Below are 21,495 nucleotides of genomic sequence, written 5' to 3'. Positions count from 1 at the left end.
CAGGCTCACCGAGCCGTGAGACAAAGCAGGGAGTGCCTCATATCTGCAGAAATAAGAAGGTTTTTGGAAGATGCTGAGCTTAAAGAGACCTTCTTTAAGCAGGTTTTCAGAAAGCTACAGGCTCACCGAGCCGTGAGACAAAGCAGGATAAGCAGGGAGTGCCTCATATCTGCAGAAATAAGAAGGTTTTTGGAAGATGCTGAGCTTAAAGATACCTTCTTTAAGCAGGTTTTCAGAAAGCTACAGGCTCACCGAGCTGTGAGACAAAGCAGGATAAGCAGGGAGTGCCTCACATCTGCAGAAATAAGAAGGTTTTTGGAAGATGCTGAGCTTAAAGAGACCTTCTTTAAGCAGGTTTTCAGAAAGCTACAGGCTCACCGAGCCGTGAGACAAAGCAGGATAAGCAGGGAGTGCCTCATATCTGCAGAAATAAGAAGGTTTTTGGAAGATGCTGAGCTTAAAGAGACCTTCTTAAAGCAGGTTTTCAGAAAGCTACAGGCTCACCGAGCCGTGAGACAAAGCAGGGAGTGCCTCATATCTGCAGAAATAAGAAGGTTTTTGGAAGATGCTGAGCTTAAAGAGACCTTCTTTAAGCAGGTTTTCAGAAAGCATTTGTCCCTTTTACAGCCTGTTTGCGTGTTGCTGCTGCTGCTGAGCAAGGTCCACCACAGCCTCTGTGAACTTTGTGCTTCGGTCTGATTAAACAATCTGAAAATGTTCTTTACACTGAGGTGATAAACAGAAGCTAAACTTTGGGATTTGGAGACTTCCTCCACCTCTCCTGGCCCCACAGAGTGGAGCCTCTGTCTCTGATAAACAATCTCTGGCAGGAGTCTCCCAGGTTTCTGTGTGATTAACAGAAAGGATGAAACTGACTGGACCTCAGACCCTGTGGCATCACCTCTTCCTGCGTCTCTCTGTGCTCATGTCAGGTCTCTTTGTTGTAATGTTGCACAAACAGTTAACCTGTGACTGGGAACAACAAAGAGCTCCACACAAAAAAGCTGAAATGGAAATCAATGCTTTCGGGGTTTGACCTGCTGTCTCCTCGCCTGCAGCCCAAATCAAAAATATCCTCTCAGCCAGAATCAATGGCAGCTTTTTATTGTGCCGCCCTGTCGATGGCACTTCTGATTTTAAACTGTAGTTAAGAGCTTTTATTGATTCGTTTTGAGCAGCAAACTGAGTCCAGCTGATGGCAGCATGTGTCGCTCCACCATGGTGGAACGACCTGCCGAGCAAGTGAACAAATGATGTGTCTTTGTGACAAAGTGCCTAAAGATCCAGTTTAAAATGGCTTCTTTGCTAAGTTGTCTGTTCTGTGTCGACACAACACTGGTTCATCCCTTGAGTTAGGAGCCTTTTTCCTGCCTGAAGGGTTCAAAGGTCAGAGTTAAGTGGCTGAACAAAGAAAAAACAATGAAAATAACACTGAAAATGCTCAGGAACAAGGACTGAAAATGAGGGAAAAAGCAGAAAATGTCCAAAGAAAAACTCTGAAAGAGCTTCAGAAAGCTGCAGAACTGTTGATCAGGACACTTTAAAGGTTTCAGAAAGCTGCAGAACTGTTGATCAGGACACTTTAAAGGTTTCAGAAAGCTGCAGAACTGTTGATCAGGACACTTTAAAGGTTTCAGAAAGCTGCAGAACTGTTGATCAGGACACTTTAAAGGTTTCAGAAAGCTGCAGAACTGTTGATCAGGACACTTTAAAGGTTTCAGAAAGCTGCAGAACTGTTGATCAGGACACTTTAAAGGTTTCAGAAAGCTGCAGAACTATTGATCAGGACACTTTAAAGGTTTCAGAAAGCTGCAGAACTGTTGATCAGGACACTTTAAAGGTTACAGAAAGCTGCAGAACTGTTGATCAGGACACTTTAAAGGTTTCAGAAAGCTGCAGAACTGTTGATCAGGACACTTTAAAGGTTTCAGAAAGCTGCAGAACTGTTGATCAGGACACTTTAAAGGTTTCAGAAAGCTGCAGAACTGTTGATCAGGACACTTTAAAGGTTTCAGAAAGCTGCAGAACTGTTGATCAGGACACTTTAAAGGTTACAGAAAGCTGCAGAACTGTTGATCAGGACACTTTAAATGTTTCAGAAAGCTGCAGAACTGTTGATCAGGACACTTTAAAGGTTTCAGAAAGCTGCAGAACTGTTGATCAGGACACTTTAAAGGTTTCAGAAAGCTGCAGAACTGTTGATCAGGACACTTTAAAGGTTTCAGAAAGCTGCAGAACTGTTGATCAGGACACTTTAAAGACTTCAGAAAGCTGCAGAACTGTTGATCAGGACACTTTAAAGACTTCAGAAAGCTGCAGAACTATTGATCAGGACACTTTAAAGGTTACAGAAAGCTGCAGAACTATTGATCAGGACACTTTAAAGGTTTCAGAAAGCTGCAGAACTGTTGATCAGGACACTTTAAAGGTTTCAGAAAGCTGCAGAACTGTTGATCAGGACACTTTAAAGGTTTCAGAAAGCTGCAGAACTATTGATCAGGACACTTTAAAGGTTTCAGAAAGCTGCAGAACTGTTGATCAGGACACTTTAAAGGTTTCAGAAAGCTGCAGAACTGTTGATCAGGACACTTTAAAGACTTCAGAAAGCTGCAGAACTGTTGATCAGGACACTTTAAAGGTTTCAGAAAGCTGCAGAACTGTTGATCAGGACACTTTAAAGGTTACAGAAAGCTGCAGAACTGTTGATCAGGACACTTTAAAGGTTTCAGAAAGCTGCAGAACTATTGATCAGGACACTTTAAAGGTTTCAGGAAGCTGCAGAACTATTGATCAGGACACTTTAAAGGTTACAGAAAGCTGCAGAACTGTTGATCAGGACACTTTAAAGGTTTCAGAAAGCTGCAGAACTGTTGATCAGGACACTTTAAAGGCTTCAGAAAGCTGCAGAACTATTGATCAGGACACTTTAAAGGTTTCAGGAAGCTGCAGAACTGTTGATCAGGACACTTTTCAGAAAGCTTTTCCCTTTTTTCCTTCTCCTCTGATTTTTTCTGCATAAACCTCACTAATGTTTAATATGTTGAAGCTTTAAATGGAAAACTGAAGGCCAATGACTGCCAGTCTCCCCACATGTTTCCACCAGAGATGCAGGTCTCTGGACTCTGGACTCCTGCTGTGGAATCACCAGCTGTAGGTTGGTTCAGGACCTTCTGAGAGACGGTTTATCTTCACCAGCATCCAGACCAGTATCCCCAGTCCAGATTATAAACACTGCAAACAGCAGCTGGAGCCTGTGTTACAACATGCTCCATCTCTCTTTTTCTAATCAAATTACAGTGAGACAGGAGGTGAGGAACTGAGAAACCGTTCTGTAAATGTCTCTGTTAGCTGAGCCTGAATGATCTGCAGACGCTGAGCTGCTGTTATGAACGCTGATGTGAACGTTGGGCGACGTTCGCTCTAAAACATTAAAGCTCCTCTGCTTCACCTCCACGCTGCAGCTCGGTTTTAGGGTTTATCTCTTGAACCGAGCAGACTGCCAGCTCCACTGGCTCTGGACTTTAAACAAGGCCGGCTCCAGCTTTCTGGTTCATCTGGTTGGCCTGCGTGGCCCCGCCCCCTCGCCGCTGACGTCAGCATTCCTCTGCTCTGGACCGACAGAGATTGGTTTGTCAGGACCGGCCTGAACCAAATAACTGGTTCTACTTTAGGGTTTGGCCAGAACCACGACTGGAAGACAGAACCATCCAGGCTGCGCTGTGATGCGTTCACTGACCGAAGGGCATCAGAGCTGCTGTGTTTAGGGACCAGACTGTGAGGGATTATTCACCCCCCCGCTGTGCTCGTGGAGACACCAGGTTAACGTGTTCTGCAGCAGATTCTGGTCCAACTCTCTGAAGTTCCTGTTTTTTGCCACAGAAGGCGGCATCAGGAGCTCTGTGGCCTTTTCTCTGTGCATCTCACACACACGAGGAATGTCTCAACCAGCTGAGACTCTCTGCAGGTTTCAACTCAACTGCTAACTGACACAGAAAGATTAAACCCGGTCTTTGAGAGCTGCTCCTCAGCCTTTTGTCACATGATCTGAGCACACAAACATATGCAACCAGGACAAGGTTTCCACCTGCAGACGAAACCACTCTGCACTCAGCTGGAGGCTTTGGGAACCTGGTTCCTACATGCAGCAGGTGGGAGAAACCTGCAGCAGGATGCAGGCTGTAACGGCCTGACCTCTTCAGTTCACTGGCATGAATGAAAAGGTTTGTGTGATGCAGAAACATGATCCCAACAGGAGAGGAGCTGAGTGGAACATCCTGAACAAACTTTATCTCAATCAGAAACTAATCACTAAATCTTCCCCGTGCACGTGTCTTTGTGCATGTGCTGGCTCAGGTTCGTGTTTAAGTGTGTGTGCCCTGCCTGCAGCAGTGTTTGCAGGTCAGAGCGAGACTGTGCTTGTTCGTCAGACTGAAGCTGCTTCACTCTCACTCTGAAGGAAAATTCCACAAACCACTTCTTCCTCTCTGACAGTTGGACGCTGGTGGCGGGACGAGTCCTCCACGCTCTGACTCTGCTGCAGCTCACCTAAAACCCAGCAGATCCACCTCCCCCCCCATCAGACCTGCAGCACAGCACAGGAGGACACATCTGCACTGTAGGGATGGCATGAGAGAAGTCAAAAGACTCCAGATTTCTGGTACAAAGTGCAGAAAATGACCAAGTGAACGGAGCAGATTATCCTTCAAAGCATGGATGCTGAGTGCCGGATGTCCAGACGTCCCCTGAACAGCTCTCACATGCAGTTTGCATGTTAGAGGACACAAAGGACACCGAGCAGGACGCTGCCACGTAAACTGCATGTTCTCCTAAGGTCTTATATGCCTTATGCAGACATGCTTCCAGTTAATCCCAAGATCACAGCCTCTCACAGGTTCCACAGCATCATGTGACTCAGCTGATGTTCCTCAGAAGCAGGAACACAAGGAGGACGAGGGAAAGATTTATGGTGAGGAAGAAGCCCGAGTATGTCTCCTTGTTTGAGGAAAATGGGACGTAATACGAGTCATTCACTGGACTGATGCAAGAATAATAGAATAAATGTATAAAACTGAAAGGACTAACAAACGCTGTGCAGCTGCACATATCTGCTGCAGGTTGCAGGTGTGGAAACAGCTGCCTGGTGTCCAGCTGCAGCTCTGTGTGACCTCTGACCTCTAAGGGCCGAGCCACAGTGACAGCAGGTTGGCGTGAGCAGGTCAGACAGGTAAAACACGGGTTCTGTGCCCTGCCTCGGGTAGCCCAAGCAGCCAGTTTAATCCTGCCAACACTCTCCGAGCTCCATTATTGACATTCTTCACATTCCAGCTCTGAAAATCCTACAAGCTGCATCTGAAGGCTGCTCAGTGTCAGTGTGAGAAAGCCACCGAAGGCGCTGCGATTCCCTGAAATTCACGATGAGCCGCAGTCCGCCTGCTGCTGAGTCCGAGCCATGAGTTCACAGCATGATGCTCAGCCAGCATCAGAGACCAAATCTCACAGCTTTTAAGCAACATTACATCCCAGAGCAGGTTTAGCTCAGTGTTTCAAAGATTTTCTGATTCAGGAACACTTTTAGGAAAGGTTTTTATTCATGTGTGAGACCAAAAAGACGTGTAAAAGATGAGAAAACAGCTGAAATCAAGCTATTACACAGAAAAGCAAATAAAAAACTGTCAGGATGTAAAACTGTGTCCACATGTGATGGGATTACAGCATCAGCTGAACGCTGCCCTCTCTGAGCTGCAGAAAGCAGCCGGCCTCACGGTTTTCAGACCTCAGATCAGTTTCTATCCAGCTAATTGTTGTCGCAGTCGGTGAGGTTCTGCTCATTATGCTAATGCCGTTGCCACGGTTACGACACAACTTTTCTCTTCTGCCTGAGTAGAGTTTCAGTTAAGTGCCAAGGTCTTTCCAAAAGAGTCAAACCCAGTGGGAACAAGGCCGACACACAGAGCCTTGAATGTCTGATCTCCAGGCTACGACCCCCCCGCTGTGCAGTCACAACAATCAGCAGCTGGAGATTTACTGCAGCTGAAGTTCAGGTTCAACAACACGACAAACGCCCTGCACACTCAGGACTGCTGCCATTAAACTTCTGCAGAGCAATCAGAGGTTTGCATCATCACAAACAGATACTTTTTAACATGGAAAGCTCAAAGCTCTGACCCACGGTGCACTTTTAAAGCCTCACACCTGTTTCAGGACCCCTGACCATGACAGCATCCTCAGGTTTGTTAACTTTGCTTCTGATAGCCTTACAAAGATGAGCTCTTTACCCAAGGAATCGCAGAAAGAACACCCCGAAAGAACATTAACACTAACAGCTCTTTGAAAGACCTCTTCTGCAGGTTCCTAAGAGTCCATCTAACTGAAAACTGAAAGCTGAGTGTAATCTCTGATAATATTACTATCATCAGACTCAAAAAGGACCTCCATGACCTCCTGAAATACATCTGGAACTTCTGCAACAAACCCCTAATCATAGACTTCACCAGGAACCTCCCAGCCTCTTCAAAGCCTTTGTGACCTTTGGAAAGAACCCGTGAAAACTCCTTAAGGCCTTTCAGAATTTCCTTGATTATGACTGGACGTCATCCAGGAAGAATACAGCCTTTAAAAAGTCCTTTAAAACCCCTTAAGCACCTTCTTAAGGACAGAAATGAAATAATTCTCACTGGAACACCTATAAATAATATCATTTCTTATAAAACAGCATAAATCGAGGGCAAACTGAGTCCTCAGTCTTGACCCTCAGTCGGTCTTATTGTCAGCTCTGAGCAGAGGCTCGACACAACAGTCCATTCAAAACAAGGGAAGCCACACAAACTGAAGAATAATACAAATTCTCCTTCTAATCAAATAGATTTCATGACAGAGTAAGTGCAGTCAGCTGTTTTCACTCAGAACTGCAGCCTGATATCAGTCTGAGGCACATGAGCTCAGCGTTTTCTTTGTCACTTGTTCTCTTGTTTTTAGGACAAAATGAGTCAATCAAATCTCATACTTCACTCAAAATTCCCAGAATGCTTTGCAACGCTGCTTTGTTTATTCCAACAGTCGAACCGAGCAGAATGAATTCAGCCTGAAACCTGCATAGAAACACATTAGTTAGCTGTTAAATCTGTCACTTCTTTGTTTTTAAAGTCCTTCGTGACTTCCTTCGGATAATAATAATAATAATAATAATAATAATAATAATAATAATAATAATAATAATAATGATAATGATAATAATAATAATAATAATAATAATAATAATAATAATAATAATAATAATAATAATAATAATAATAATAATAATAATAATAATAATAATAATAATAACCGGAGAGATGTTGATTCCTCCAACAAAGATACTGATGAAACCAATGAGCCTCCAAACTTCCCACATCCCAGTCCAACAGGACAGTTTAGAGCTGTGGAGGCCTGCGACCCACAGAAAAGGACTCCAGAGGTCGCCGTGGTCTGACCAGACCAACTGTTTTACTGAGGCTGCAGGAAGCTACACGGTCGTAAGCAGCTGCCTGTGAGTCCATGGCTGAAGCTTGTTGATCCCACTGCACCTGGTCAGGGTCCCATCGGGATCCGTCTGAATTACAGGGCAGTTACCAACAGATATGCAGGCTTAACCACTTCAGTCTGTCATGTCTCCAGGTAGAATAACAGCAACTTTTCAATGATGTGTAACACAACAAAACTGTACTAAATGACTCCCCGGTTGGGTTTAGGCATGAAATGATGACCACTGGAGCTCACATACTTTGTAAATGTAGGTAGAAGTTAATGTTAATACCTCATGGGACCATGTAAATGTGCGTAAAAATGCTTCATTCTCCAGGAAAAACATTGAATTCTTGCTGATCTGTTTCAGTAACGTTACCATAAAGGTCTGAATAAGGAACACTCCAGATGTAGTGTTGGAGCAGCTGGGTTCACAGAGATTATATAAACCAGCTGACTTCAGTCCACTGGGTTTCCAGCCGAGGCGCTTGTTTGACTGAACACAGACTGGGTTTGCATCCGTTTGGATTTCAGATCTGTCACCTTTAAAAGCCGTTTCTTCTCAAGTGTAGTTCTTATTTAAAGATGAGGCACATTGTGGCGTCTCGCTGACATGATGTTCGTCTCTTTGCATTCGTTTCCATGAATTACGAACCTCCATAACATCCTGTAGTGTGAGTTCTGTTCTGTTCTGTTGCAGTGATGCAAAGGTTTATGGGTCATAGTGACATCACCAGCAGTGAGTGACATCACCAGCAGTGAGTGACATCATCAGCAGTGAGTGACATCATCAGCAGTGAGTGACATCATCAGCAGTGAGTTACATCACCAGCAGTGTGTGACATCATCAGCAGTGAGTGACATCATCAGCAGTGAGTGACATCATCAGCAGTGAGTGACATCATCAGCAGTTACATCACCAGCAGTGAGTGACATCATCAGCAGTGAGTGACATCATCAGCAGTGAGTGACATCACAAGCAGTGAGTGACATCATCAGCAGTGTGACATCACAAGCAGTGAGTGACATCATCAGCAGTGAGTGACATCACAAGCAGTGAGTGACATCATCAGCAGTGAGTGACATCATCAGCAGTGAGTTACATCATCAGCAGTGAGTGACATCACAAGCAGTGAGTGACATCATCAGCAGTGTGACATCACAAGCAGTGAGTGACATCATCAGCAGTGAGTGACATCACAAGCAGTGAGTGACATCATCAGCAGTGAGTGACATCATCAGCAGTGAGTGACATCATCAGCAGTGAGTGACATCATCAGCAGTGAGTGACATCACAAGCAGTGAGTGACGTCATCAGCAGTGAGTGACATCATCAGCAGTGAGTGACATCATCAGCAGTGAGTGACATCATCAGCAGTGAGTTACATCACAAGCAGTGAGTGACATCATCAGCAGTGAGTTACATCACAAGCAGTGAGTGACATCATCAGCAGTGAGTGACATCATCAGCAGTGAGTGACATCATCAGCAGTGAGTGACATCATCAGCAGTGTGACATCACAAGCAGTGAGTGACATCATCAGCAGTGAGTGACATCATCAGCAGTGAGTGACATCACAAGCAGTGAGTGACATCATCAGCAGTGTGACATCACAAGCAGTGAGTGACATCATCAGCAGTGAGTGACATCATCAGCAGTGAGTGACATCACCAGCAGTGAGTGACATCACAAGGAGTGAGTGACATCACCAGCAGTGAGTGATATCACCAGCAGTGTGACATCATCAGTTTGGTTACAGGCGCAGCACAGTGAAAAAGCATAAAAGCATATTCATTTTAATTTAAAATGCTCTCACAAAAATCCTTTAAAGTGGTGTGAAAACAGGCAGATGTAGAAAGCGTGCTGGCGTGATCAGAGCAGCGAGTTAGCGAGTTAAAATGACTGATATCAGAGATCGTAAATGATATCAGCAAACTAAAGAGAACTCTTTCAAAGCGTGATTAAAGACTCTCCGACCGACTCCACCCACAGCGTGAACTCCTCCTCTGTGAGGTTAATGTGGGACATTTTCTGTTTTCTGAAGAGCCGTGGAGGACAATGATAGAAAGTGTTCGAGTCTTATGGGGAGTTATTGATGGTTTGGTCAGGGTGCAGTGGGAAAAGAGCCATGAAAGCAGAACAAAGCCAGAGGAAGGTAACAGGAGCAGAGCTGAGGTCTGTGATTAAGGTCTGGAAGTTTCTGATGATGATGAAATGACCGACTTAATGTTTAAAGGCTTTAAAGGCTTTCCTTTAATCACACTATTCTGCCTGCCTGAAGAAAGTGTTTCAGAATCTGAAATCAGTAAAAGAAAACAGCCGGATTCCTGCAGCTGTGAATGAGAGGAAACATTTTTCAATTAGAAATCAAAGCAGCTGGTTTCAGCTCATTTAGGTTTAGGACCCAGTCAGTCAAAAAGTGGCGTAATGGGCTGTGTTTTACAAAGAAAGCTGCGGATTAGAACAGGTGCATCAAACCGGCTGCAGGACTTCACGTGCAACAGCTTTCAGAATCACATAAAAAAATCTGTGATTTCATTTGTGATGACCATCCTGAGAGGAGCTCAGTCCTTAAATCTGCAGCTTCAGCCTCCCTGTCTGAGCGGAACTACCTGAAAAGTGTCGCTGGAAGGTGGTTTTTAATTGTTAAACTGCTGCGACTCAGATTACTGAAGACTAGACAAAGTTTGCACTTCAGACCTTCACATTCACTGAATTAGTGAGCTTCTTCTGAGGACTCTGAGTATCTGAGCCCTCTTCGGTTCAGCCTCTCAGTCTGACCGACCGCAGCCCCGCTGTCGTTCACCTTTGGGTCGTGCACGTGTTGCACGTCTGGCTCAGACACAGCGCGACCAGCGGAGAAGAAATGGAGCTTTAACTGCTGATCGTTCAGTGTCAGTGAGTTAGAAAGCGTCCCGGAACAACCTCAGCTTCTTCCCTTTCAGCTCTGATGCCAGGCACTAAAACACCTTAGAACCCCCCCACAGCTCCCCAGCAGACCCCCCCCCCCCAGTGTACAGGTGTTTTTAGACATTTCAATATGTTTGCTTTACTTTAACATTGATTTGCTTTTTGCTCGTTTTGCGTCAGATCCCTCAGTTAACTTCACAACTATTACTATTAGTAATAATCCACCTTCCGTCTGTTTAAAGCGAGGGTTTCAGTTCTTTAGCCACCAGCTTTATGTGGAACATGAGCAGATATTCAGTCTGAGCCCTGAATAGATCATAAAGAGGAACCTTTCCACAACAAATCTGGGGAATCTGATCTATAATTCATGAGGCGCACACCTGAAACAAGCAGCAGAACCACCCGGAAGCTGACTTTTTAAGCCGTAATAAAGTCAAAAGTGTCGGTCTGTCAGGTCAGCTGCCTCGCGCCCTCCGGAGCTCTCACCCCGGCGCACTCTTACCTCTCCGGCCGGGACTGGCGCCGCAGCAGCGGCCGAGCAGCAGCAGCAGCAGCGCGGCTCCTCCGGACGCAAAGTTCATGGTGACGGTCGCTTTTCTAAAAGTCGTGTAGTTTACAGCTGAGGCGGAGAGAAGTTCCTCCGTGATGTCCGGATGTGTCTCTGAGGCTGTATGACGGGTCTGAGCGCATTCAGGCTCCACACCTCCTCCACCTCCTCCACCTCCTCCTCCGCCGCTTTATTGACGTGACGTGGGAATAATTTAGTGTGAGGCAGTTTTTAATCTTTCCCTGAAGGTGCAGAACAAAGAAGGGAACCAGGTTGTTCTGTTAGACAGAGTAAAGCAGAAGATTAATTCTTGTTTTTCGGTTTAAATGGAGAAATGTGCCTAATCCATAGAAATCAATGCACTGACTGAGCAGATCTCTTTAGGTCATATTTCCTCTGCTTGTGTCCTTCATGCTTCAATGAAAACGGCCACAGTCGATTTAAGCATTTAATGATAAAATCATCATTGAACTCACGCGCACGCGTGCCACTTCTGCGTGCCATGACGCAAAGAGCTGCAGATGCATCCTGTGGATCTTCTCTGAGGAACCTACAGAATCGGAATCGATTCAAACGTTCTGAACCACTCCGGAACAGCTCGGGGTCGACCCATTTCAGGTTCCGTTTCTGCACAGCAGGAATGTTTAAGACATCAAAGGGACACGCGTGCTCGTGCAGCTTCCAGCTTTCTGTATTATTATTCTCTGTGTTGCTGCTCTGTATAATTTTATTATATTCAACACATGAATTTGTCCCAAAGAGCCAAAGAGCAGCGGATGCTCCTCCCAGGGGCCCCCTGGTGGCCATGGGGCCCCAAACAGGCCCGTTTGCTCGCGCGCTCCTCGCGCTCTCCTGATGTTTCCTGAGACGTGTTCAGCAGTTTCAGACCAGCAGAGAGAAGGGAAACTCTGGGATTATTGGGATGAGATGTCGGTCCTTTTTTAGGAGAAATATTCAATATTTGGTGGATTTTAGATTCCAAAATGTGAACAAAACACAGCACGTGGTAAGAAACCTTTGGGCTGACGTCACTGATAATTAATGGGATGAATGTCAGCTCTGAATCTTTTGCAGTTATTGTTCCAGTAATAAAAGCTTCCTCTGGGTAAAAATACAGCTATGTAACAGCTTCCTTTCAGGTGTAATGATGAGAAAACTGAAGCTCCATCTGAGAGAAATACGGAGCAATAAGATCTCAGACCTTGTACTGAAGTGCTTTGAGGTAAATTAACTCAGTTCCAGAGTCCAACTGTGGTGATTCAAGGTGAAATAAACTCATTAAGGTGTAAAAAAAAAGCAGAAATGTTGGAGTGGGTGATTCAGAGCCTCAATGATGAGGAAGCTGGACACGTTTGTGTGAATTAGCCGATAAAATCCATTTAACCAGATTTAAGGATTAGGGTTAATCTCTCTTTTTTATGTCTTCAGTTACAAACAACAAATCATTTCAGTGTGTTTTAAAATAATCAAGAGCGCTTTTACTTCAGTGTTACTCAAAGGTTGTGAGTTGCTCGTCCTTCCTCAGGGTGTTAATACATGTCCAACATGTCTAATACATGTCCAACATGTCTAATACATGTCCAACATGTCTAATACATGTCTAATACATGTCCAACATGTCTAATACATGTCTAATACATGTCTAATACATGTCTAACCTGTCTAATACATGTCTAACATGTCTAATACATGTCTAATACATGTCTAACCTGTCTAATACATGTCCAACATGTCTAATACATGTCTAACCTGTCTAATACATGTCTAACACGTCTAATACATGTCTAATACATGTCCAACATGTCTAATACATGTCTAATACATGTCTAATACATGTCTAATACATGTCTAACCTGTCTAATACATGTCTAACACGTCTAATACATGTCTAATACATGTCCAACATGTCTAATACATGTCTAACCTGTCTAATACATGTCTAACACGTCTAATACATGTCTAATACATGTCCAACATGTCTAATACATGTCTAACCTGTCTAATACATGTCTAATATCTGTTAATACATGTCTAACATGTCTAATACGTGTCTAAAGTCTGTTAATACATGTCTAACATGTCTAATTCACTGGATAGTGTAGTGGTATGATTACCACCTTCCATGTAGGAGATCTGGGTTCAAATCCCCTGCATGAAAGGTATTACCTCCTGTAGGGGTCCTTAGGCAAGACCCCCTTACCTTACATGCCTACCTGTAAGTCGCTTTGGATAAAAGTGTCTGATAAATGCATAAACATAAACATAATTCATGTCTAATACATGTCTAACACGTCTAATTCCTGCTGTTAGTGACTCCCTGACCCGTCAGATTCTGAATGGTTGGAGCTCATGTTGGGAACAGCTGATCCAGGCTTGATGATGTTCTCATGACCTTTAGTTTAATCATCCTTTGAGAATCAAACTAAAGGACTTTTGAAACCTGAGCTGTTCAGCCTGCTGCTCTCTTCCCAGAAACAACACAAAGCTGCAAACAAGCCGTCGGTCATGTGGTTCTGAGGAAAAACACGACTGCCGTCAGACAGATGACACAAAGATGGTCAGGAGGATCCCTTTCAGTTCAGTATTCAGCTCCTCAGTCCTCCATCAGTCCTCCGTCAGTCCTCCATCAGTCCTCCGTCAGTCCTCCGTCAGTCCTCCATCAGTCCTCCATCAGTCCTCCGTCAGTCCTCCATCAGTCCTCCGTCAGTCCTCCATCAGTCCTCCATCAGTCCTCCATCAGTCCTCCGTCAGTCCTCCGTCAGTCCTCCATCAGTCCTCCAGTCCTCCGTCAGTCCTCCATCAGTCCTCCGTCAGTCCTCCATCAGTCCTCCATCAGTCCTCCGTCAGTCCTCCGTCAGTCCTCCGTCAGTCCTCCATCAGTCCTCCAGTCCTCCGTCAGTCCTCCATCAGTCCTCCGTCAGTCCTCCGTCAGTCCTCCGTCAGTCCTCCATCAGTCCTCCGTCAGTCCTCCATCAGTCCTCCGTCAGTCCTCCGTCAGTCCTCCGTCAGTCCTCCATCAGTCCTCCGTCAGTCCTCCGTCAGTCCTCCATCAGTCCTCCGTCAGTCCTCCGTCAGTCCTCCGTCAGTCCTCCGTCAGTCCTCCATCAGTCCTCCGTCAGTCCTCCATCAGTCCTCCATCAGTCCTCCATCAGTCCTCCATCAGTCCTCCGTCAGTCCTCCATCAGTCCTCCGTCAGTCCTCCATCAGTCCTCCATCAGTCCTCCGTCAGTCCTCCATCAGTCCTCCATCAGTCAGTGAGGTCTTTGTGAATATTCTGCAGTTTGAGCTAAAGCTAAACGAGTCCTCATCAGCCCACAGGAACACACACTGCAGGAGGAACCAGGATGTCCAGTTAACTTATACTCAATGAAACACGTGGAAACAGTCTGATAAAACCACCTGAACAGCTTTGTTGCCTTACCCCAACTTACCCAAAGCAGGAAGCATGGCTGCCATCTTGGTTTCTCTCAGTTTGTGTTCTGGAGTTATTGGTTTGTTGTCAGGATTTCCTCAGTTTGTACGAGTCTGGTCTTCAGTTGTTTGGTTATTTTTACCTTGTTCAGTTAGTCTTAGTTCACTTTGTTTTCCTCAGCTCCCTCCTGCCTGCCTTTTACTTCCTAATTTCAGATAATTAAAACACATTTCACTGAAAATATCTGAGTCAATTCAGCAAAAACAGGGATTTCCTTTCAAGCTGCTGCTCCTCATTTGCTTTTCCTGTGTTCAGAGTCTTTCTGCATCACTTTATCTGACTTCATTCTTTACTCTGAGCAGAGAAATATTCTGATTTGACATTTTTCTGTAGATTTCTTCATGTTTAACACTGTTTTTTGTCACATTCGGTCCTCTTTGTTTGTTCCACTTGTGTTTTCGTGCTAATGGGGTCACTGATTTCTCACACAATGCAGCATTTGCTGCATTCATAATTAATAGCCACTCTGTGTGTTTTTGTGCTGTTTACAGAAAATCCCTCCGTGCTCAGCCGCTCGCTTCTTGCCAACACAGCATCTGGGCGGAGGAAAAACACCTTAATGGGCTCTCTTGCTCGTTTCTGCTTGATATCGTCTGACAGCACGTCGCCGGGCAGAAACACCTCAGCTCATATGTGAGGAGAGTCATAACAGAACAGAAGATTTTCCTCTTTAGAGGAAACATGAAGATGGAGACAGGATTTTCAGTCAGAAGCAGAAAAAAGTCGAGCTGGGAGCAGAAAATTGTTGGCTTTCTTTGATAAATAAAACTTAAATGCTTTCCAGCATCTCCTCTGACCTTCAGATCCAGAACCTGCAGCAGCACCACTCAGTGAAAGCTGCTCCAGACTCATGTTTCCATCCTTCAGCTTCCTTTAATGACTCTTTTTAATGCTTTGAACTGAGTTTTTCACAGGAATCTGAGTCCATTCCTGCTGAATCCCAGATTCCAGCTGCTCAGCTCATTGATCATTGATCACTGATCGGACCGATCGAACTCGATGGAACTCGCTGCTTCTCTTTGTTCTGATGGAGGCTCGTAAAAATCTGCCATGAATCCTGAAAATAATCAAATCTTTTCCAGAATTTCTGCTGTTTTACTTCAGCTTCTGACTTTTAAATCTCGTATTTTTGAACGTTTTCTTCATCTGATTTGGTTTCTTGAATAAAAACTGATTTAAAATATTTAAAATGTGACGATTGTTCCGACGCAGACACACAAACTGATGGAAAGTGTTTTAAAAGGTCAACAAAAACTTGTGTTCAGAACCAGATCCAGAACCTGAAGCAGCACCACTCAGTGAAAGCTGCTCCAGACTCATGTTTCCATCCTTCAGCTTCCTTTAATGACTCTTTTTAACGCTTTGAACTGAGTTTTTCACAGGAATCTGAGTCCATTCCTGCTGAATCCCAGATTCCAGCTGCTCAGCAGTCCCTGGTTGTCTGGTTCTCCTCTTCATGATGCTCCAACATCTGCAGCAGGAGACAGATGTGGGCTGCAGGCAGCAGCCGAGCTCACACACTCTGTGTGTCTGAAGCTGCTGGAAGTCCTGCAGAATGAGGTCTGGCATCGTCCTGCTGAAATAACCACGGACCTCCCGGGAAAAGACGGCACCTTGATGGCAGCATCTGTCTCTCCAGAACTCCAACATCCAGCTGTGCATCAGTGGTACCTTCACCCAGATGAAGCCCTCCATGCCATGGACTCTGCTGCAGCCCCAGACCATCACAGACGCTGCTTTAAACCTTCCTCTGAGAACAGCTGGATGCTCTTTCTCAGCAGTTTTCCCCAGAAGCAGCTGAAACGTGGACTCATCTGCCCACAGAACACGTGTCCACTGTCTTTCTGTCCCTCTGAGATGAGCTGGAGTCCAGAGAACTGGGCCGTGGTTCTGCTCAGAGCTGATATATGGCTTCCTCCTGGTGTGATGCAGCTTCAGCTGCAGTCAGCATCAATGGGAACAACAGATGTTTGCATCTGACTCTGAAACAGCAGCAGAAAGACAGAAAATCCTGCTTTTTAGAAATCTTTGGCGCACAGGCTGCAGGATGCAGGGTTCTGCCACACAGAGGGTAAACACACAACCACCAGCAGAGGGAAGGAATGTCCTCAGCTTGTTTTAGCAGGTGAAGAAACACTGGAAAACCCGTTCAGACATGTTACTTTTGGTGTCAAACTGGCACAGACCATATTTAGGGTTTGAAGGAGACTTCAGGCTGAGCTGCAGCAGAGACATAAAAGGATGATGGCTTTGGAGGAGTGTTTGAAGTGTTGAAGCTGCAGAATAATAAGGAAGCTGCTTCACTCAGACACTGTGATGAGATCACCTGTCAGAGAAGATGAAATGTGTTCAGGAGAGTGAAAATAGGCCATTTAGGCCCCTCTTATCTTCGGCTGTCTGTCACTGTGCAGCTTAGTGTTGCTCTGAGGTGTTTTGTAATCGCTGCTGTGGGAAAGTGATTGTTTTTGATGTTGAAACCTAAAGCAGGAAATGAAGAGGAAGAAGAAAACCCACAAAGAAAGCCACAACAGGTTCAAATCCAGGTTAAAACTGAGGAGCAGAAACCACAGTCACCACCTGTGTATTCAGTCCTCTCCTCAGACCTCCGTCTGTTACATAAAGCTAAAGCCAACCAACAGATTACAGATTTAGGTTTACCTGAGGCCTACCTGCCTCTGTGTGGCTGTTTCTGCAGTTCACAGGAGAAAAATGACCTGACTTGGGATCAGATTTACTGCTTGCATGCGTCCTGGCTGCATTCCAACACTTTGACAGTTACAGTATCTCTGCATGCATTCCTCAACAAGTCACAACTGTCTCTGTCAAAGAAAACACACCTGAGAAAGTCCTGGCACCCCCAGGTACAGTAGGCCACGGTTTCTGTGGAAGAATCAGCCTCAGGGAGGAGCTCCGCTTCACTTCCACTGCTGTCAGCTCATCGGTTCCTGCAGCAGAGCGAGAAGCTCGGTGAATAAACACCCAAACTCAGTGAATAAACCTCCAAACTCAGTGAATAAACCTCCAAACTCAGTGAATAAACCTCCAAACTCAGTGAATAAACCTCCAAACTCGGTGAATAAACCTCCAAACTCGGTGAATAAACCTCCAAACTCAGTGAATAAACCTCCAAACTCAGTGAATAAACCTCCAAACTCAGTGAATAAACCTCCAAACTCAGTGAATAAACCTCCAAACTCAGTGAATAAACCTCCAAACTCAGTGAATAAACCTCCAAACTCGGTGAATAAACCTCCAAACTCGGTGAATAAACCTCCAAACTCAGTGAATAAACCTCCAAACTCAGTGAATAAACCTCCAAACTCAGTGAATAAACCTCCAAACTCGGCGAATAAACCTCCAAACTCGGCGAATAAACCTCCAAACTCAGTGAATAAACCTCCAAACTCAGTGAATAAACCTCCAAACTCAGTGAATAAACCTCCAAACTCGGTGAATAAACCTCCAAACTCGGCGAATAAACCTCCAAACTCGGCGAATAAACCTCCAAACTCGGTGAATAAACCTCCAAACTCGGTGAATAAACCTCCAAACTCAGTGAATAAACCTCCAAACTCAGTGAATAAACCTCCAAACTCAGTGAATAAACCTCCAAACTCAGTGAATAAACCTCCAAACTCAGTGAATAAACCTCCAAACTCAGTGAATAAACCTCCAAACTCAGTGAATAAACCTCCAAACTCAGTGAATAAACCTCCAAACTCAGTGAATAAACCTCCAAACTCAGTGAATAAACCTCCAAACTCAGTGAATAAACCTCCAAACTCAGTGAATAAACCTCCAAACTCAGCGAATAAACCTCCAAACTCAGTGAATAAACCTCCAAACTCAGTGAATAAACCTCCAAACTCAGTGAATAAACCTCCAAACTCAGTGAATAAACCTCCAAACTCAGTGAATAAACCTTCAAACTCAGTGAATAAACCTCCAAACTCAGTGAATAAACCTCCAAACTCAGCGAATAAACCTCCAAACTCAGTGAATAAACCTCCAAACTCAGTGAATAAACCTCCAAACTCAGTGAATAAACCTCCAAACTCAGTGAATAAACCTCCAAACTCAGTGAATAAACCTCCAAACTCAGTGAATAAACCTTCAAGCTCAGTGAATAAACCTCCAAACTCAGCGAATAAACCTCCAAACTCAGCGAATAAACCTCCAAACTCAGTGAATAAACCTCCAAACTCAGTGAATAAACCTCCAAACTCAGTGAATAAACCTCCAAACTCAGTGAATAAACCTCCAAACTCGGTGAATAAACCTCCAAACTCAGTGAATAAACCTCCAAACTCAGGGAATAAACCTCCAAACTCAGTGAATAAACCTCCAAACTCAGTGAATAAACCTCCAAACTCAGTGAATAAACCTCCAAACTCAGTGAATAAACCACCAAACTCAGTGAATAAACCTCCAAACTCAGCGAATAAACCTCCAAGCTCAGTGAATAAACCTCCAAACTCAGTGAATAAACCTCCAAACTCAGTGAATAAACCTCCAAACTCAGTGAATAAACCTCCAAGCTCAGTGAATAAACCTCCAAACTCAGTGAATAAACCTCCAAACTCAGTGAATAAACCTCCAAACTCAGTGAATAAACCTCCAAACTCAGTGAATAAACCTCCAAACTCAGTGAATAAACCTCCAAGCTCAGTGAATAAACCTCCAAACTCAGTGAGTAAACCTCCAAACTCAGTGAATAAACCTCCAAACTCAGCAAATAAACCTCCAAACTCAGTGAATAAACCTCCAAACTCAGTGAATAAACCTCCAAACTCAGTGAATAAACCTCCAAACTCAGTGAATAAACCTCCAAACTCAGTGAATAAACCTCCAAACTTAGTGAATAAACCTCCAAGCTCAGTGAATAAACCTCCAAACTCAGTGAATAAACCTCCAAACTCAGTGAATAAACCTCCAAAGTCAGTGAATAAACCTCCAAACTCAGTGAATAAACCTCCAAACTTAGTGAATAAACCTCCAAACTCAGTGAATAAACCTCCAAACTCAGTGAATAAACCTCCAAACTCAGTGAATAAACCTCCAAACTCAGTGAATAAACCTCCAAACTCAGTGAATAAACCTCCAAACTCAGTGAATAAACCTCCAAACTCAGTGAATAAACCTCCAAACTCAGTGAATAAACCTCCAAACTCAGTGAATAAACCTCCAAACTCAGTGAATAAACCTCCAAACTCAGTGAATAAACCTCCAAACTCAGTGAATAAACCTCCAAACTCAGTGAATAAACCTCCAAACTCGGTGAATAAACCTCCAAACTCAGTGAATAAACCTCCAAACTCAGTGAATAAACCTCCAAACTCAGTGAATAAACCACCAAACTCAGTGAATAAACCTCCAAACTCAGCGAATAAACCGCCAAACTCAGTGAATAAACCTCCAAACTTAGTGAATAAACCACCAAACTCAGTGAATAAACCTCCAAACTCAGTGAATAAACCTCCAAACTCAGTGAATAAACCTCCAAACTCAGTGAATAAACCTCCAAACTCAGTGAATAAACCTCCAAACTCAGTGAATAAACCTCCAAACTTAGTGAATAAACCACCAAACTCAGTGAATAAACCTCCAAACTCAGTGAATAAACCTCCAAACTCAGTGAATAAACCTCCAAACTCAGCGAATAAACCTCCAAACTCAGTGAATAAACCTCCAAACTCAGTGAATAAACCTCCAAACTCAGTGAATAAACCTCCAAACTCAGTGAATAAACCTCCAAACTTAGTGAATAAACCACCAAACTCAGTGAATAAACCTCCAAACTCAGTGAATAAACCTCCAAACTCAGTGAATAAACCTCCAAACTCAGCGAATAAACCTCCAAACTCAGTGAATAAACCTCCAAACTCAGTGAATAAACCTCCAAACTCAACGAATAAACCTCCAAACTTAGTGAATAAACCTCCAAACTCAGTGAATAAACCTCCAAACTCAGTGAATAAACCTCCAAACTCAACGAATAAACCTCCAAACTTAGTGAATAAACCTCCAAACTCAGTGAATAAACCTCCAAACTCAGTGAATAAACCTCCAAACTCAGTGAATAAACCTCCAAACTCAGTGAATAAACCTCCAAACTCAGTGAATAAACCTCCAAACTCAGTGAATAAACCTCCAAACTCAGTGAATAAACCTCCAAACTCAGTGAATAAACCTCCAAACTCAGTGAATAAACCTCCAAACTCAGTGAATAAACCTCCAAACTCAGTGAATAAACCTCCAAACTCAGTGAATAAACCTCCAAACTCAGTGAATAAACCTCCAAACTCAGTGAATAAACCTCCAAACTCAGTGAATAAACCTCCAAACTCAGTGAATAAACCTCCAAACTCAGCGAATAAACCTCCAAACTCAGTGAATAAACCTCCAAACTCGGTGAATAAACCTCCAAACTCAGTGAATAAACCTCCAAACTCAGTGAATAAACCTCCAAACTCAGTGAATAAACCTCCAAACTCAACGAATAAACCTCCAAACTTAGTGAATAAACCTCCAAACTCAGTGAATAAACCTCCAAACTCAGTGAATAAACCTCCAAACTCAACGAATAAACCTCCAAACTTAGTGAATAAACCTCCAAACTCAGTGAATAAACCTCCAAACTCAGTGAATAAACCTCCAAACTCAGTGAATAAACCTCCAAACTCAGTGAATAAACCTCCAAACTCAGTGAATAAACCTCCAAACTCAGTGAATAAACCTCCAAACTCAGTGAATAAACCTCCAAACTCAGTGAATAAACCTCCAAACTCAGTGAATAAACCTCCAAAGTCGGTGAATAAACCTCCAAACTCAGCGAATAAACCTCCAAACTCGGTGAATAAACCTCCAAACTCAGTGAATAAACCTCCAAACTCAGTGAATAAACCTCCAAACTCAGTGAATAAACCTCCAAAGTCGGTGAATAAACCTCCAAACTCAGTGAATAAACCTCCAAACTCAGTGAATAAACCTCCAAACTCAGTGAATAAACCTCCAAACTCAGTGAATAAACCTCCAAACTCAGTGAATAAACCTCCAAACTCAGCG

The 21,495-nt window shown here is 44.0% G+C and overlaps 1 protein-coding gene across 1 annotated transcript in view; it reads right to left on the bottom strand.

The window, feature by feature from the left end:
• The window catches only part of LOC140284905 (melanoma receptor tyrosine-protein kinase-like), a 49,057-nt gene extending 37,966 nt beyond the window's left edge, over positions 1-11,091 (bottom strand). The window contains exon 1 of the mRNA XM_072378922.1: positions 10,914-11,091. Within this exon, the coding sequence (XP_072235023.1) occupies positions 10,914-10,992 (79 nt within the window). The 5' untranslated portion in view covers positions 10,993-11,091. The remainder of the gene's footprint in view (positions 1-10,913) is intronic.
• Between the last annotated feature and the right edge of the window lie 10,404 nt (positions 11,092-21,495).

The sequence above is a fragment of the Leuresthes tenuis genome, unplaced genomic scaffold (assembly GCF_036924035.1).
Source record: "Leuresthes tenuis unplaced genomic scaffold, fLeuTen1.0.hap1 SCAF_24, whole genome shotgun sequence".
In the NCBI taxonomy this organism is placed as follows: domain Eukaryota; kingdom Metazoa; phylum Chordata; class Actinopteri; order Atheriniformes; family Atherinopsidae; genus Leuresthes; species Leuresthes tenuis.
This window is presented reverse-complemented; position numbering and strand designations above follow the sequence as displayed.